At 34.4% G+C, this 19958-nt stretch overlaps 1 protein-coding gene across 3 annotated transcripts in view; it reads right to left on the minus strand.

The window, feature by feature from the left end:
* Phf6 (PHD finger protein 6) overlaps positions 1–19958 on the minus strand; it is a 51352-nt gene that overhangs the window by 30889 nt on the left and 505 nt on the right. For all 3 annotated transcript variants that reach the window (XM_005337682.4, XM_013363971.4, XM_005337681.5), the window contains exons 2-5: positions 16138–16321; positions 15791–15892; positions 1589–1722; positions 1284–1327 (exon numbers count right to left, since the gene is read on the minus strand). In XM_005337682.4, the coding sequence (XP_005337739.1) occupies positions 1284–1327; positions 1589–1722; positions 15791–15892; positions 16138–16275 (418 nt within the window). In that variant the 5' untranslated portion in view covers positions 16276–16321. The remainder of the gene's footprint in view (positions 1–1283; positions 1328–1588; positions 1723–15790; positions 15893–16137; positions 16322–19958) is intronic.

Consider the following 19958-nt stretch of genomic DNA (forward strand, 5'->3'; position numbering starts at 1 on the left):
GTAAAAGAAACAACTTCCTAAAACAACAGTTCTCAATCCATTTTAAATTTAAGCAGCATGTTCTCAGAAGCTAACAACCATTTTAAAGATCTCGAATCTAAATGAAAGAATAGAAAAATCTCTGAGTAAATCTAAGCTATTTTATACTGCTAGTAAAAGTATCAAAACCATCTGTTCGAAACAAGTTGGAATTCAATCTAAGAACTTCTCCATGTCTTTTAAAGAAAAGTACAAGATTGGCTAAAAAATACACACACACACACACACACACACACACACACACACAACTAAACAACTAATCTGGTCTTGTATAAATTTAAGTGGAAATAAACTATGAAATAACTTTCAAAGTTTACATTTTAAAATTGGTTACTTATAAATATGTCTGTATTTTTTTAAAAAAGTACAGTAGTCATGTTCCAAGACTCTCAGTAGATGCCTGAAAGTGGATAGTATATATGTACTGGTTTTTTTTCTCTATATATATATATACCTATAAAGTTTAATTTACAAATTAGGCACAGTAAGAGGCTGACAATAATAACCAATGATAAAATAGATAAATTATAATGATATAACAAAAGTTATTTAAAACTTATGAATTATTTATTTCTGGAATATTCCATTCAATATTTCTGGACCATGGTTGACCAGGTATAAGTAAAACTATGGAAAGTAAAACCATGGATAAGGATAACACAATGTGAGTAAAAATGTAACAGAAAGTCTAGTTATGTACTAGTATTCCTAAGATCACATTATCTGTAATTATCTCATGGAAGCAAGGATTCTAATTATGACCCTTATGGAAACATGTCATCCCCTAGCATCATTTCTTTCTACAAAGAAAAGACATTTTCAACGTATATTTTATAAGAACTTTGCAGTAAAAGTTTTCATAAAAATCTGTATTTTTGCCAGTTGTTGTGGCACATGGCTGTAATCCCAGTGACTTGGGAGGCTAAGGCAGAAGGATCACAAGTCCAAAGCCAGCGTCAACAACTTGGCAAGGCCCTAAGCAACTTAGCGAGATCCTGTCTCAAAAAAAAAAGGTTGGGGATATGACTCAGTAAGTGTCTGGAGGTTTGATCCCTGGTATCAAAAAAAGAAAAGAAAATTTGTATCTTTTCCACTATTGTATATTAGTTCATCCTAATACTTTCTTCAATTCTCCTAAATGTATTTAATATTGGTATACATCAAGTGGCAAAAATTAATATGAAACCATTACAAATATTTTACTCATATTCCTCTTGAAATTCGAAAATAGCTAAATGACGTACCTTCAGAGTTATGGGCAGTTTTCTTGTGTTTTCGACAATAAACCCTATGAAAAAAATTAAGAAATAAAAAATTATCAAGTAAGCAAACTAAACTAATTCTTTGGATTAAGAAAATGAGCAGTACATTTCACCCCACTCACAACTGGATTCAAAAAATCTTATAAAACTTCTTCCACCATTTCTTTAAGCATTACTTATCAAAACACCCTTTATGATGATGATGAAATGCTTTGAAATAGGAAAAACTTTGTACAAAATTCTAAAGAAAGTATGACTGTTGAAACAAAAATAAGTTAAATAATTACATGTAAATTCCTTGTGAAGGTTTCTCTCGTATTTGAGCTTTATCATGCAATGCACAGTGGTAGTGGTATGTCCTGTGACATGTTTTCACATCACAACCAATTGTTGCTCCAGGACAATGGCACAAAGAACACATCTACAGCAAAACAACAAAATAGTATTATTAGTATGTAATTTGGCTAAGACTATGATATCAGGTTAGAGGCATATCAATTTCTGTCAAGAAAAAGAAACTGGTTATTGAAAAATCTCATAATTAATGTTATTTTTCTCTCCTAGAAATAAATTGAATAAAATTATTTTAGGGGTATTCCCCCCATGTTAAAAACTGGAATGTTATTTAAATACTTATTATTTTACTGTGATCAAAAACTTTGAGGGCTGAGGTTGTAGCTCAGTGGTAGAGCACTTGCCTTGCACATGTGAGGCCCTGGGTTCAATCCTCAGCACCAAATACAAATAAAAAAAAAAGATACTGTGTCCATCTACAACTAAAAGACATTTAAATTTTTTTTGAAATAATGTAAATCAGGGATGAGAGCTATATATATAATATAAAAGAGACCTTTTTATTTTTTTTTTTTGGATTTCAGAACTTCCTGGATATGAGTAACTGGGAAAAATGTCTCATATTGAAAAAAATTTTTTTTCCTTAAAATTTCCACTGAATCAAAACAATGAGAAGCTTTGGGAAAAAATGTCAATGCTATTTAGGAATATGGAAAATCAATTTAGAGTGAGGGAAGTAAAGAAGATAAAATAATTAAGTAGTTTTTTCAATACCTCAAGCTCTGGGAATATTTTGTGATGTCAAGTTCTTCATACTGTGAAAATATGTTCGTCTAATTTAATCTGTTACTTACTTTTTGTTTATGAATTCAGGCAAACACAAAAGAATACACTCTTTCAATATATTTTAATACAACTCACCTCAATTTATTGGGTAATTCATACCAATTAACTACCTCATGCTCTATGTTTAGGAAAAAATATTTCTAAAAAGTACATAACAATGATTGTGAATGGTTTTGGTTCACAAATTATATTGTACAGTATTCAGTGGAATTTTAATGAGGCTATCTCCTAAGCTGTAAATGCCATACCAAAGTAAATCCTCAGAAAGGTGAATCTAATAAAACTGTTAATTTGCTCATTGGTTGCTAGATACTTTGTTCTAATCTGTTCTCATTCTTCTTTATTAATCTGAACATAAAGAACACTTACCATTCTAACTTTTGGATTATTTGGCCCCTAAGCAATTTTGGTGTACCAGAGGCTAATATAAATCCCAATAAAAATTCTTACATTTCCCTAAGCAAGTCAAACACTCAAATTCTCTCAAACTTTCATTTTAAAACTACTCACATACAAGGCAAAACCAGAAATATTCTCAAATGCAGGTACTTCCCAGAAAACATGAAAGCTAGTACCCATTATTAATACTCAACATATATCCTACTTCCTCAAATGAAAATAGAAACTTCAAAATATTACTGTAAAAAGAAAAGCTGTGCCAAAACATCAAGCACAGAAAGTTTTTGGATGGCTTAAATTTTCTGAAGGAGATAAATCATTTGTACTGCAATTTAATTATAAAGCTTTATTATTTTAGTAAGTTACATTTCTCATCAGAAAACATACTTACTATGAATATTTTTTATAAAATACAAAAAGGAACAAAGAAAACTTAAAAACCCATTCATACTCACCTCTTAGAAACACCTTACAGTGTCACTTGCAATGCTTTTGTGAATATCTTCTTCTACATCTACACATATTATTTTGCAATCTAATTTTTTAACTTAATAAACATTACCCCATTTCATTAAGAATTTTATTGTAAGTAGTTTATCTTGAAAGTATATCCCAAATGGGTTTGAATAGATTCATTTTGAAAAAAAATGAATTAAATTAGCAAGCAAAACTGAAAGGACAGGTGCTGTTAAAAATACTGCATTGGTCTCAACACTGTCAAAGATACAGTGAGACTGGCACTCTTGTATACTGCTGGAAATTGGTACATACTCTCTGGAAAGAAATTTGCCTTACTTAATAAAGAGCTTTTTAAAAGAAGTTTATATCCTCAGGGGGGAATTGCTGGGGAATGAAATCTACCAAATTATGCTATGTTCATGTATGAATATACCACAGTGAATCCTGCTTTCTGATATAATTATAATGCACTAAATGAAATAATAATATTAGAATGGAGATAAATAGAGTAGAACAAGGAGATCAGGGGGAGGGAGAAGAAGAGTGGAAAGGAAGGTACGAGGGAATGAGTTTGATCAAATTGTGTTAAGTGCATGTATGAATATAGCATAGTGAATCCCACTATTATGTATAATTATAATGGACCAATGAAAAAGAAAACATTTATGCCCCCTGATTAAGTAATTTTACATTTATAAATCTAGGGAAAAAAGTAAGGTGCAAACAATTTGTATGTAAATATATTCATTACAGAATTATTTAGAATAACCCAAAATATAAAACAGCCTATTGAAATCAAGAGAAAATGTTTAAATAAATTATAGTACACCCATAAAGGAGTACTCTATAGCCAATCTTTTCAAAGAAGTTTTAAGGGCATAGGAAAATGTTTATGTATAAATGAAAAAAATGAGACAAGGGTAATTGAAAAGAGGTTGAAATAAATATAACAAAATGTGAAGTAGCTATCTCTGTGTGGTTAGTTTTAGTTTTCTTCACAATTTCCTGCATTTTGTGATTTTTTTACAACAGGAAAAGTACTTTGTTATGCAAAAAATACTTTTAGAAAAAGCTGGGTGCAGTGTATGGTGCATACCTGCAGTCCCAGCAACTGGGGAGGCTGAGGCAGGAGGATTGTGAAGTTCAAAGCCATCCTCAGCAATTTACCACACTGTCTCAAAATAAAAAAAGGCTGGGGATGTAGCTCAATGGTAAAGCACCCCTGGGTTCAATCCCCAGTACCAAACAAAATATATTGGGGCTGGGCATATTCAGCTCAGTGGCAGAGTCTTTGCCTAGCATGTGTGAGGCCCTGGGTTCAATTCCCAATATCATACACACACAAAAAAGCAAACAAACAAATCCATACTGGGAATACTCCAGTAAACACTTCCAATACCTGTCTTTCAGTTTGGTGAGAATGAGAAGGAAACCAAAAGTCCAAAATATTTTCTTGGCAGGTTATAAATCCAGATCTGCCCAAAGCAAGTGGTTTGATCTGCTATGGTAAAATAAACCCATTTTGTAAATAACCAGTTAACTACAGCAACATGGATACTTTTAAAAAGAATTTAACCTTTATTTATTTGTTGTTGTTTATTTGTTTTTTTATGTGGTGCTGAGGATCGAATCCAGGGCCTCAACCATCCTAGGTAAGCGCTCTACCACTGAACCACAACCCCAGTCCAACATGGGATTTTTTTTTTTTAAGTAAGTAAAAGCTTACTTTATTTTTATTGTCAGTTTCACTGGAGGAAGAAAAAGGAAAACAGACCAATAAAATATTTTCAGAGTATACAATTCTTCTCAAGATTAGGAGTAAGAATTTTGCTGAATTCACATGATCTACTTTATGCAGCATTCACAAATAAACAGTCATATTTCTGGCAAGGTACTAACATATAGCAAAACTTTTTCAGAATAAAACTATTATGCAAAATTTATATTTGTTTGCTTACCTGTGAGTGAAAGAGGGAAAATAACTTATCTTTAAATCTACTATGCTGTATTCCAACCAATGAAATAATCCTTTTCACTTGAACTCCCATGGGACAAGATACACAGTGTTCATTTTTGCTTTTACCATTTTACTCCTGCATATAGCTAATTATTTTTATAAATGCATATATTTAATCCATCAGTTCCTTCTAGACTGAATTATTTTGAAGACTAACACTGTACCATACAAAGTAGAGCTCAATCTGTTGATTTTAAGTTTACTCTGTTATTGAAGATTTTAATAACTGACAGCATATTTTTCTCATTCATGTTTCTAATAATTACAGATTTTACATAATTATCTTCAGATGCTTCTAAAATATTCATAAACTGTCTGATTTAGGATCAGGAGAGGTGAAATTGGGAAGAACAACCCAGTTGAAGGCCCACAGAATGAGTGGTGGCAAGAATGTTTGGGGGGAGATACTAGCTCTGCTAGACACAAGACTGGGAAATAAGAGATAAAAAGAAAATTTTAAAGAATCTAGGAAAGCAGGCAGCTGGCTAGTACAGCTTTTTAAAAAAATGTTATAAGCTGTTGCAGGGAGGCACATGCCTATACTCCCAGCAACCTGGGAGACTGAGGCAAGGGGATTACAAGTTCAAAGCCAGATTCACCCAGTTAGATCATCTCAAAATAAAATAAAAAGAAGGGCTGAGGATGTAGATCAGTAGTTGAGTGCAAGTCCCTGAGTTTAACCTCCAGTACTGCATATGCGCGCGCGCACGCGCGCACACACACACACACACACACACACACACACAGTTACATGAAATAATACACAACCAAAGAGGTCTTCCCTTGAAAAAAAATTGGAAAACAGAAACTCCCACCAAACACCACCACTAAGCAAGGCATTGTTGCTTGCACCAAGTAATGGTATCTAGTATTCCACTTTTCTTTTTTTAATATTTATTTTTTAGTTGTAGTTGGACAAAACACCTTTATTTTATTTATTTACTTTTATGTGGTGCTGAGGATTGAACCCAGGGCCTCGCATGTGCTAGGTGAATGCTCTACTGCTGAGCCACAACCGCAGCCCAAGTAGTATTCCACTTTTCATAAAAAAGTTTTGATTTCCAATTTGCCACAGTCCCTACTAGCCCCTCAGCAGAATGACTGTTAACTTCCATTTATCATCATGCTTGCACTGTACCCATGACTCCTTCAAATTTGGAAAAAGAAAACTTAACCTGACAGGAATATGTTTTTCATGAACAATGGTAGACTTCCTTGCTTGCCCCCAAAAGGTCTGACCCACCTCTCAAATATTCTGATGAGAGCCAATTTCTTTCCTCCAACATAGGTATAAACATTCTCAGCTTATCCTACTCATATCCTAATTTCAAGTTCTTATTTTAAAGGGAGGTAAAAACTTTTTCATTGATAATAATTTTTCTATTATTTGTATCACCTTATTTAGTTTGCTACCTAGTAGACCTAGCAAACCACAATAATTAATCACCAGCTCCAATCTCAGGAAATTAGGAAATAAGAGGCCCATCCTGTTATAGATATTTGTGTGATCTCTCTATAATACTGTCAGAAACTACACTAACTTAAGGTTAAGTTGTGCCATATAATCAGAATCTTAAGGAGCTAAACTACAGATGAAAGAGGAACTAAGTCCCGAATGAGAGGGGACACAAGGAACTCAGAGGACTAAGACTTAGCTAAAGTACAGTAGGAACCAAAGACTGGGACATACCTCCTCTTCAGTCAACTGAACTAGGCCAAGACTGAAATTCAGTTTGCAAAAGTCTTAAGGAACAAATGAAGAATAGTGCTTTCACAATAGCTATAGGGGAGTAAACAGAAAATGAGGTTGCCAACTTCTAATATAGGCAGAAAGAGAGGGCTTTGGGGGGGGGGAACGTGGAAACTTGTGGCTAGATAGAACCATCTGGAACCCAGGGAGGAAGTGCTCTCTACTTAACTTATCCAGCATTACTGTTCAATATGCACTATGCATGTCAGTAACTGACTACCAAGGTGTATGTTCAAATTTTCACAGCTAAGTACTGCACTTAACTACTCTGGAGACACTTTGCTTCAAGAAAACATCTACAAATGCACCTGGCATGTAAAAGAGGGTACAAAAAGCAGCCATGTTCCTGAGCCTGTAAGGCAAAGAAAAAAATGCCAAAAGCATTTGGAGAAGGTGACAGGGTACCAAGGATATTTCCACAGGAGATACAAGTCAAAATAAACAGAAATAGCTTACCTTACAGTTTTTTGCTTTTTGTTTTTTTAAAGAAGATATGTCTAACTCCAATAAGAACTAAAAAGCTGGACAGTGCACTTAGGGCAAGTTTTCAGAGATGGCCCCAAATGCTACATAACTCTAGGTTCATTGCTTTTATAGTAAAGTCACACATGTCCAACATAGTTAGACGGCAGAGTAGCCTCTGAACTATCTGGCTGACTGACAGCTATTCAAATCATTTATTAAAAATTCCTAAGATGAATGGCACTGCATGGGAGGGTGAAACATGAACTCATAACATACTCTAATATGGAGTTTTAAAAAACAGCATTTTGGACTGGGGATGTGGCTCAAGCGGTAGCGCGCTCACCTGGCATGCATGCGGCCCGGGTTCGATCCTCAGCACCACATACAAACAATGATGCTGTGTCCACCTTAAACTAAAAAATAAATATTAAAATTCTCTCTCTCTCTCTCTCTCTCTCTCTCTCTCTCTCTCTCTCTCTCTCTCTCTCTCCTCTCTCTCTCTCTCCCTCTCTCTAAGATAAATAAATAAATAAACAGCATTTTGAAGGGGACTCATGTAAACACAAACTTAACATGAATGAGGTCTAAATGGAAAGCCATACAACAATGAAAATCTGAAAGCTGTTGAAATCATTGAAAAGTGAAGGGCTGCTAGTAAAATAGAATAGGATCTTAAATTCCACATGCTTCTAAAAACCAGGACCACTTGTTTTTACTAGAGTAACAGACTAAATCTAAGCAGTTACTGAAGGGATCACTTCAGAAGTTTTGGAAATTGGAGGGAAACGAACCAAGCCTATAAAGTTCTTGCTCAACTTAACCTCCTGGCCTTGCTCTGAGTGAACTCCATCTCCATCCAAATTTCTGAATCATGACTGATGAGGAAAATAAATTCTCTTATTAGAGGTGTTGGTGTTTCTTTTTATTTCATCTGAAAGATTCAGACATTTTCTAAGCCAGGTATTTTGGTGCAGTTCTTCAGTCATAGGTCTTTCCAGTTGAGGGCATTGTACACTGTCATGATGTTTGCTATAATGTGTGAAGAATGCCAAATACACAGCCATGCGTAAATAAGGACCAAGAAATCCCATAAATCAGACATAAATTATAATTATTGGTTTTGACTCTCCTCCATTAGCAAAACTAAATAAGAATTATGTTATAGTATTACCAATTACAAAAAAAGTACTAAATGAAGGCAAAGAAAAAAACTGTGCATTTAAACAAACAAACTCATTCACTAATAGCCAAAGACTGAGATTTTTTCCATCATCAGACTTGAAGTTTCTTGTTGGCCTTACATTCATTCTGCTTAATCAAAAGTAAAGCAGAGTTAATTTTAATATAAATGACAGGTAAAATATATACATCAAAAATAAATCTATTTGCCACAACTAGAGCCTTTTTATTTTATTTTTTGTGATACTGGGGATTGAGCCTAGGCCTTTCACATGCTAGGCAAGCATTCTACCACTGAGCTATACTCTAACCCTACTTGGAGTCTAAAAATTCCATTTATATGGATACATTCACACGTACACTTAGTTATGCAAATAATGAACAAAACTTCAGGAGAAACATTTACCTCTTTTCCTTCTAAATACATTGTGGCAAGTGTCTTGTAGACCCATTCCAGTCTACCACTTGCTTTTGTAAATAAAGTTTTATTGGAACACAGTGTATTCCCTTCTCTGTGTATTGTCTGATTATAACTGAGACCATATGATTTTAAAAGCCTTATTATTTACTATCTGGTGCTTTGCAGGAAAGTTTGCCAACCCCATCCAAGGGCAATGGTGTATAACTAAGGACATACATAAGAAGTTACTTGGGGGGGGGGGCTGGGGTTGTAGCTCAGTGGTAGAGTGCTTGCCTAGCTTGAATGAGGCAATGGATTAGATCCTCAGCACCACATAAAAATAAATAAATAAAATAATTTATCTACAACTAAAAATATTTTTTCTAAAAAAGTCACTTGGGAACCTTTTTCAAAAGATAGCTGATTGCAAATTCCCCTTTGGTCCTTTTCCAACTTAGCAGAGTTGATTAAGTACCACTGCTCTAAGGATTTAGTAGTACTAATGGTCACCTGTTATCATCTGCCTGTGTGTGTGCAGAAAGCAAATGACAGCACTCCCTACACTGTGGGCACCTCATTTTGCCCTTACTGAATGCTAAATGAGCCACACATGCTATACCTTAAACAGCACTGGAATTTAGTACTTATATAATATTTTTAATATCTTTGACCACTTCTTTCTCCTTGAAACTCTTCTCCCTTTGACTTCTTTGGAATCACTCTCCTGGTGGAACATGTTTAAAATCTCACTTCTTATGGACCCTTCTGCCTTCTCAGGTACAGTGAATTGTGGTCCTCTTTCCTGGCTTTTTTGTGGCATACTTTACTTCTAAGGCTAAACTGTATTTGTTCACATTGATATCCAACATATCTAGCATTGTCCTGGGTGCAGAGTATTTAATAAATAGATACATAAATTCAAACTGTAATGTACAGAAGACTAGACAAATATAATGCCTAAGGAAACCACAAAAATAACATCATACTTGGGGAGTGAAGGGTGAAACCTGAAACCCTCATATCTGATTCATATACAGCTCTCCACTATCCTGAAGAAATAACCAAGCTAATTTTTCCATCTATTTCTCTCCCCCCTTTTCAAACCACTGAAAGCTGCAAACAACACTAAAACAGTGATTAACCAAAACAGGAATTTCATGCTATGCCATGACTTCCCTGGTCAATTTATACCAAGCCCATTATTAAGGCTTCACACTATTATCCAATTGAAGCCCTTTCTTTCTTGAAATTCAACCATCAATGAATGAGTGCCCACTTACTTATTAGAATACTATTGAGCACAAAGGAGACATCAAGCACCACACTAAGTGTTCCCCATGCATTACCCCCACATAATCCTATGCTAGGCAAAGAGAATATAGTCTTACTCTCCTGGAGTCCACAGCATAATGTGGAAGAAAGGCCTGTGCATGTGTATCAAATGCAACACATATTGTGTTGTACTAACTGTATGGCAGAGGCAACTTTGAATTCTGAGCTGAACCTCAGAAAACAGAACTCCTCTGAATTGCTGAGAGGAAAAGGGACTGATAAACAGAGTTGGACATCAGTACATGCACAGCAAATGGACACAAGCACACAGAAGATGTTTGGTAAAGGATTAGAGAATGAGATAAGAATGGAAAAGGTGTATTAAGACAGACATATCAAGGGTAGGCTAAAGCTTCTGGATATTATTTTGCATGTAGTTAAGAAGTCATTAAATGTTTTAAGTTAGGGAGGGATAGTAGCATTTACTATCTGGTGCTTTACAGAAAAGTTTGCCAACCTCATCCAAGGGCAATGGTGTATAACTAAGGACATACATCAGAAGTCACTTGGAAGGGCTGGGGTTGAGATCAAATAACAACCAGTAGTGTGTGTGTTTTTTGCAAAGACGGGAAAAAGAAGACTAGATATAGGGTCACATTAAGAAAGAAGGCAGATCCCCGAAATATAACTGACTTGACCTATGTGGGAAAGGAAGAATTGAAGGTAAAAGATTCAGTAAGAGAATGAGAATCAGGTTTCAAGGTGGGGAGGCTATGAATACTGGTTTAGACAGGTTAAGTTTAAGATGCCCGCAGGACATCTATGCAGAGTAGATAAATATGCTGCCATCATATTTCATTCTGTACACTGTCTGTTGTGTGTCACTTTTCTCCTGAAAAATCCTGTTTTGCCCTTCCCTAATAGCCTATTACCTGAGTTGCAATTCCTGTCTGATGTTTAATGACCCTGCAGTCTTCTCACCTTACTACTCTAATCTATTACTGTCTATCTCCATGACCTGTTTTGGTATGGCTCATCTATTTCCTGCATTCATTCCATTTTTTAAAAAATCTTATTATATCTAGAAAACAGTCTTAATTTCCTAAATAGGCAAGATCCCTCCCAAACAGAATAAAAAGATACATATTATGAACTATCTTACATGCATATTCATGGACTGGGGATGTGGCTCAGTAGTACAGTGTTTGCCTAGCATGTGCAAGGCCCAGGGTTCAATCCCTTGAACTGCAAAAAAAAAAAAAAAAAAAAAACCCACCACCACCAACAACAAAAAACCCATATTCAGATTCATGGCATGCCCAATATCTATCTCAAAGTCAGACACTCTGTTACTCTGGAGTGTCTCACAGTCCCTTGATAGTAAATAAAGACTATGCAGAACTAAGTGTTTTCATTTTCAGAAGTGTCAAAAAAAATCTTGAGGGTAGGAATCAGACAGTTTTATGAAGGATTTGTATAGGGTTTTTGTCCTAAAAATTAACAAAATAATGCTATTAGCAGAACATATTAATTAGTAGGAGTCTGAGTATGTTCTAAATTTGGCACTATTTCTATCTTCATCTAATCATTACATTTTCTTTTTTGGCAGTGCTGGGGATAGAACCCAGGGCCTCCCACAAGCTAGGCAAGCACTCTACCACTGAGCCACATTCCCAGCCTTAACCACCACATTTTTTAAAATGTGATTTTTGGTTGGGCAGCTTAAAAGACAAGTCAGTACAACCTGGTGATTAGCAGTTCTGGTTTTGGAGTTAACTAGCTCAGGATCTAAATCCCAACTCTGCCACTAACTAGCTATATGATCACAGTCAGGTTACTTAACTTTTCTGAGCCTCAGTTTCCCTGTGTAACATGAGAATGAATACTTTCCTAACTCAGTCTGATCGTGATAAATAAACAGGATCACACATTTAAAATACTTAGCCTAGTCCCTAGCACATATTAAGAATTCAATAAACATTAGCTATTTATATTACTAGCAGTAAAGAAAATGATCAGAGGATTTCATAAGTTATGTGAGTAAAACCTAGTTTGAAAAAGAAAGTTTAGGAGTGACTCAAGAAAAATCATCAAGCATATGAAGAATTTTTAGTAAGAAAGAAAAAACCCCAACCATTTATTAAACGGAAAGAAACAGACCTAGAATAAGTGGCTTTCAGTTAAGAGATATTTGAGTTATACAGAGGGGTGAATTTCTCAACTCCAAAGAATGTTATATATTACTGGTCCTGTTTCAGATTCCTTAGGCGGAATCACAATTTCCTGACATATTTAAGAACAGGGCAGACAAAAATCTTATCTTGGATGGCTTGTAGATAATCTTGCCTAGGGGTAAAGAAGGTGAACTAAATGGCCTCCTGAACTCTTTCTGTTCTTGCAATCTGTGATATATCTGACACTGGTACCAATTAGTAAGAGTAGCTATCCAATGTCAATCTTCTTAGTGCTTTCACCAACTAGCTTCATGCTCAAAGAGTTTATGTTCTTCAAATATGCTGCTCAAGAATCTCCTTCGACAAATTTTAAAAAGCAATGGTAACTCATAATTTTACTTGGGAATTTGCATTTCTTGGCTAGATGGCTAGAGAATAAGAATAGATGGTACAGATGTGATATCTCCATATGGCTTCAGTATGAACTGGAAATCATTCTGGAAAAACATTTATCTGTCTAAACTCTAAAAACAGGACTTCAAATGATAAAGCCTTAATACTCTGGCAAATTTTTTCTGTTCCATTTTGGTGCTATATATTTTAAAAAGATGACTATGTTCCTGCAAAATACCTTTCCTCTTCTGATCCTTTTGGTTGATGTGAAAACCTTGGAAAACTACCTATGGCTGCAAGAATGTAAGAACTACATACCTGTACCTGCTGCCTTACTGAGTGTTCCCCTCCTTACAAGGGTCTGACTAATCTGGCTGCCTAAATCCTTTCACTTCTAAGCCCTCACCTCTTCTTTCTGCCCTTATCTTTGGGACAAGCAAGCACCTTTGGAGCCAACACCAGGTACAGACTGGAATCTATCTCAAAAGCACTCAGGAGCCAGTGTTCCTGTTTTTGGTTATTTTCAATGGGTATTCATGACCTACTTTTCACCTAGAAATCCAGATGAACAGGAACCGGGGCAAACTGGCTTACAGGATAAAATACCTTAAAAAGTCAATTATGGAAGTTGCTTGTCAATTTTGTACGTAGTTTATCTAGTTACAAAAAGCTCTTCATTTTTTCTCTCTTCCTATTTGATTTACAGCCCTTCTATTGCTTAGATGAATTTATACAGGGAAAATAAAGAAAAAAACTATAATCTGGAATTTTGGTTATTTGGTATCACTTCTTTTAAAAAAATCAACAGTATATTGGAAGGAACAAAACTGAAGGCTAAAATGAGTCTTAAAAACTATTTCAAAGTGAAATACATGCTTGGTATGGTGGCATATGCCTGTAATCCCAGTGATTCAGGAGGCTAATGCAAGATGATCACAAGTTCGAAGCCACTCTCTGTATCTTAGAAATACCATCTCAAAATAAAAAAGGATGGAGTTGTAAACCAGTGACAGAGAGCACCTGAGTTTAATCCCACAGAAAAAAATGAGTAAAACATATAAATCCTATCCTCTAAATAAGTCATTTAAATTCTGACATCTGAGAAAAAGGAAAGGAAACAAAATGATATGCCCAGGCTTAGAAGTGCTGCCCTTCTGAGGTATCCCTCAATGTTATATGCCAATGTTGTCAAAGGACTTCCGAAACAGTTTTCCTAAGGTAATTCTTTATATCTTTCTTAGACCTTTTTAGTCATGCAACATAACTGTGTAGTAAGCAGTCATATGGCATTATCTATTTACAGTTGGTGAAACAACAAATAAGTTAATCGCTTGTATAAGGTTATATAATATTTTCTTAGTAGTTATTTAAAAAATAGCTCTGGGGCTGGAGGTGTAGTTCAGTGGTAATATGTATGCTTAGCGTTGATGAGGCCCTGGTTACCATCTGCAGTACCAATTTTTTTTTTAAATAGGCCTCATGACTTGTCAGACTACCATGCTTCTCATTAGCCCACAATGATATTTACAGGATCTTATTTTTATTTACAAGCAATAACTACAGTGGTAGCCTCTATTTATCAATTACTAACTGTATGCCAAGCACCATGCTCAGTCCTATATAGTCTCTCCTTTAATCCTGACAATAATTCTTCGAGGCAAGTACTGTCATTATCCTTTTTTTTTTTTTTTTTTTTTTTTGGAGGCAAGGGAAACATGACCCAGAGAAATAACCTGCTATTTACAGTTTTAGGGGTAGGAAAAGATAAAGGTTTTCCATGGAGGTCTCATTACAACAAAAATGGTATAACCCTTGAATTCTCATTTGTACCAATACTAACACTAGGATCTGAAACTACTTACCCAAAAAAAAAAAAAAACTCAAATGTTTTCTTTGAACTTATATTTCTTCAAATTGCTTTTACCCCAATACTAGAAGACTACTTTTCAAAATACATTATCCCTATCATCAAACTGTTCCCATAATCATTTCATCTGAAAATCAGCATCTCAGATTCTTTGTGAATTAGATTATCAGTGCCTAAGAACACAGATATATGTTCTGCCAAAGTCATCTTTAAAATAATAAATCATTTAACAGTGAAAATTGTAAAGGTACATTTATGGATGTAATTTCAATAAAGAGCTCAAACAAGACAAATAATCAAATGAAAATAAATCTTTCAATTAATTAAATGTTTTAAAATAAACCATGTGTCATAAACACCAATTAAGATAACAGTATTTTTCCAATAGAGTGATATAAATCCTTGCCCATCTGGTTACTGGTAGTAAAGACAACTACAGGAACATTACTCTAGCACAGTTTTAGAAAAGCTCCTGTAAATTTTTCCAAAAGTTATCTGAAGTGATAAATGCTGTGTCATATAGCAGAGCCACAGTAAAATACCTTGTTCAGCAAGTGCTAACATTTCCCTCTTGAGAGGACACTGTCATCTTCATTTGTAATGACCACAATAACTTTAATGAAAGAAAAGGAAAACATACTAGAATTATGAAAAATATACTTGAATGATAATTTTAACACAAGATACATGCAAATTAAGCAAACTGCTTGTTTTCTAAGCAAACACAGCCTCTGAGAAGATTTTAATTCCTTTAGAAAAGAAAAAATTAGTTGAATAATATAAAAGTTGATTCATTCTTTTTTGTTGAGTGGTAAATAAATTAAACCCAGCATTGGATTTTGCTGGCTCAGAAAAAAAAGCCTGCAATTGAAATTACACTCAGTTAATAATGCAATACACTCTAAAATAAGCAATTTCATCCTTAATGAGTTTAAAGTAATTTTTATACTCAAGAGGCAGAAATACCAACTTACCAGCTTTGTGCCTCTTTTAATTTCCTTTTGGACATCTTCAATAGAAAATCCACCAAGACTTTCATTATCGGAGTGTGATGAGACCAAAGCAGATGAAAAGAGCTATAAATCACATTTTTAAAAAAAGTTAAAGTTCACGTATAAATTTATTATATAGTAAATCAATGAAAAAAATATTAAATTGAAAAAGATTTTCTAGTAAAAATGGTATAGCATTAGTGTTAAGCCATGTTTTAAAATTTTAACTGAGTGCTTTTTTTAAAAAAGTACTTGGGAATAATCATGTGTTATTAAGATTCTCTCATGAATGGTTTCAAGGTCTCTTGGTTGGCTGCCTCTATACTTACCATGCACTTATGGTGTGCTGCCACCTTCTGGTTTTCAGATATTAGTAACTGTCCACACTCCTTGTCTCTATTTGACTTACAAAAGCCACATTTGCGCTGTCTTGTAGGCCCTTTTTTCTGTTCAATTGAGCTTGACATGATTTTTAAATTGCCTTTAGAATGCCACTTTAAGTCTCAAGAAATGCTACAGAGAATAAAAATGGCAACAAAATAGTTAATTTCATTTTAATATCAGTTTATACGTATTCGTGTAAGTAGTTTAATGTTTGAACTAGGTTTCAATAAATACACTTAAAGTTACTGGGTAATAGATAAATTAATATTAAAACCCCAAATGTCTCCATTTTACACACACACACACACACACACACACAGAGAGAGAGAGAGAGAGAGAGAGAGAGAGAGAGAGAGAGAGAGACCCCTAAATAAAGTCTAGACTAATGAGAAAAATCAAACTGCTCCCAAATTTGAGGATATGTGAAATAATTAGAACTATTCTGTGAGGATTTAAAAATGCACAATAGTAAATATTCATTTGTTTGTGTAATTAATGAAAAATATTTTTCAAGTATGGTTAGGTACCCCTTCAAGGAGACAAAGAAATATATATGTGAACAGAGCAAAAACTTGAGAAAACTACAAAATATTCAGAGGGAACAGAATTCTATAATTGCACAATTTTTGGAGTCCACATATTTATAAAACAATGAAAGTAATATAAATTTACTTAACCATAACTCTGGAGCACTTATTTTTAAAATGGAAGTTTAAAAAAACATGCATATGATCTTTAATAAATTAATTTTGGCTATTCTATTCCTTTTTTCAAGAAAAAGTTAAACTTCTAATAGCTACCAAAAAATGCAGTCTTTAGAACTTCATTATTTATAAAACCACTTATATGATTGTGATTTACTTCAAGTCTGCTTATTAATTAAGTCACAAACTGACACTGGTATTCTAAATGCAGTAACTTTCATATGTAAATTAGTAATATTGTGTAATAGAAGGAAAATTTTCTGAATAAGCCTTACATTTGATTAAGTTATAATAATAGGTTATATAGTCAAACAGAAAAAGGGAAGAAAAGCTCTAACACAGTAGGTTTCAGATTTAGATCATCATTCTCAACATGGATTTTTCAGAACAATACTAAACAAATTTAAAAATCAGTTATTTGATTTGTATTTTCCCAAGTCAATAGGACTAAGCAGTTCAGAATCCCAGTTGTTATAACATGCATCACAATCAATAAAATCTTACACTGCTGTCTTAAAATTAATGTATTAAATTCTTTCCATTTTCTATACTCAAACATTTTAATAACACCATTGAAAAAACTGACTCACTAACACCACACTATAGTCTTCTGAGAAGCATCTGTTCACCAAGAATAGTAGTAGCAGCAGCAACACTGTATCTACAAACCATTTGGTACTATTCAATATAAAAATCTGGATACTTAATCAAAATTTAACATGAAGCCACAAAGAAAACATGTCATCTCACTCATTTATATATCTAGGGTTTTCTTTTTAACAAAACTTCAAAGGCCCTGACAATCTTTGCTTTGATGGGCTTGTTAAACTCTTAATGCTATCTATAATTTTAAATACCTCAGTCTTCCAAGTGGCATCAGATACTTTATAATAGTACTGAATTCATAGCACTGGCTATAAACCGTGAAACTGATTGAAAACAGGCAGCAAATACTTTCAGGATTAAAGGGGGAAAAGGACATAACAGAAACAAAAGAAACAAAAGGGGAAGTGTGTTTGCATTTGCTCAGGCAAGTATGTGTTCAGTTGCTTTATCAAGAATATAGCTGCCCAAATCTTTAGAATTATCTATACAAAATACCAAGATTCATAAATAGCACCAAAATATGCTGTTTGGGTTCTAAATTAGTATTTTTTTACTACCATGCAATGAATAATAGGCACACTGAAGTCACTGTAATGTATTCAGCATTTCTCCCGGTCATCCCGGCTAGTTGAAAGGATGGCACATTATAAATCTAATCTGTACAGACATCTTTAATGTGTAATTTCTATAGAATCCTAGCACTGGCTATAAAAATGGCTTAGGATAAAGGAAATTCCTAGAGTGGAAAATCACTTTTTATTCTCAAAATTGTAAAATGTAATCCCCCCAATTCCATCCATGTTGAATTCTGCCTTTTTCACTTTATAAACAGGTACATTTCTCATCCTAATTTTGGGAACCTGGGTTTCTGGATATTAAAGATTTTAAAGAGAAAAAAAGGTACATTTTATTTTCCCTTAAAAAGTATTTCAGCATATTTTTCCTTTAATCAGTTTAAATTTAATTTGTAAAGTGAACAGAGCCACACAAAAAGTGCAAAAAACCAATTAAAAACTTTCCCCAATGTGCAATGACTAAATGGATTTTTCCACTATAATTCAAATAATGCATCTGTGCATATCTTGCTATTTTTTTTCACAGCCTCCTTATAAAACATGAAGTGGAAAATATCATGGAAACAATGACTCCTAGCAAAAATGTCTTTATCATAAAAATACACTTTTATCTAATACTGTCAATCATATTTGTGGTCTCTAGCTAAGTAGAATAAGGGCATTCCAAGGATCAATGGGGGAGTGGTCATAATGATCTACAGCTATAGGGCATTTTAATTTTAGTTTAAAAGGTTTTTCAGGGCATGCAGAGATCAAAGTTTGATATGTTCACCCAACAATGAAACCTTTTCCTTAAAAGAAAACATCATCATGGATAACGTTACAAAGCAAAAATAAGGAAGCAACAATAACTGCTTGAAAAACACAATTTAAATATATGAAAAATATAAAAGCCAGACTCATTAGGCTGAAACAATCGTACGTTTCTGATTTTATAAGATGCTGTGAAGCACCAAGGTAGAAATAACCTGAAACCTCAAGGAGAGCGTTCAAGAACCAACTCGAGAGCTCATCCAATGCCTATCTGAAAGAGCATTTTCACACACACACACACACACACACAGGAAAAAAAAAACAAAAACTGCAGTTCCGGAAGATTAAAACATTCCACACGCAAGCAAGCTGAAATATACAGGTCAAAATATATAAAAGCGATCCTCAAAAGATGCAGTATTTCTATCGGGAAAGTTACAGTGCAGAGAAATAAACGAATAAGAGATGTACCGGAAGGGCACCTGAATTTGGTTGCACGATATTGTTACATGCTTCGCACTGCTTTTTGCGGTTATTCAAAAGGAAACTAAAGGAATTTTCCAGTTGTTTCAAACCCAAGGGTAGAGAAAGAATTTGAACTGTATGAATAAGACCTGATATTACGCAGGAAGCACATGAAAATAAAAAGGTTTTTCAAAAACAAAAGATTTTTTTTAACTTCCACGTAGAATATCGAAGCGAATGGAAATTGCAAAAAAATACTGGGCTGTTCGTATAATAGAAGATGGTACACATAACATACTGGATCCTCTCCGTTATTTAGTCCCCAATTCACACTAGACTCCAACATCTCCCTCTAATCAAGCGCTGGATAAACTCGAAAAACTATCTTCCTCTAAAACACTTCGGCAGGTTCCCTTCAGTCGTAAAGTCAGGGTCCCCTAATCATCCTTTTCCAATCCTCACAAATCCAGGAAAATATCATCCTACCACTTTCTTTACACCCCCTCCCCCAGGAGATCCTCCTCTAACACTCTTCGCTATACGCTTTGCCCTATACATCAGTTTCATCCCTAATTCCCCCCACCCCGGAGTTTTTCCTCATTCCGTAAGGTTAACCCTCTTTCCATCCTAAAAATTCTTCCTCTCACTCTTCCCAAACTGGGA

This window comes from Ictidomys tridecemlineatus, chromosome X, assembly GCF_052094955.1.
Source record: "Ictidomys tridecemlineatus isolate mIctTri1 chromosome X, mIctTri1.hap1, whole genome shotgun sequence".
NCBI classification, from domain to species: domain Eukaryota; kingdom Metazoa; phylum Chordata; class Mammalia; order Rodentia; family Sciuridae; genus Ictidomys; species Ictidomys tridecemlineatus.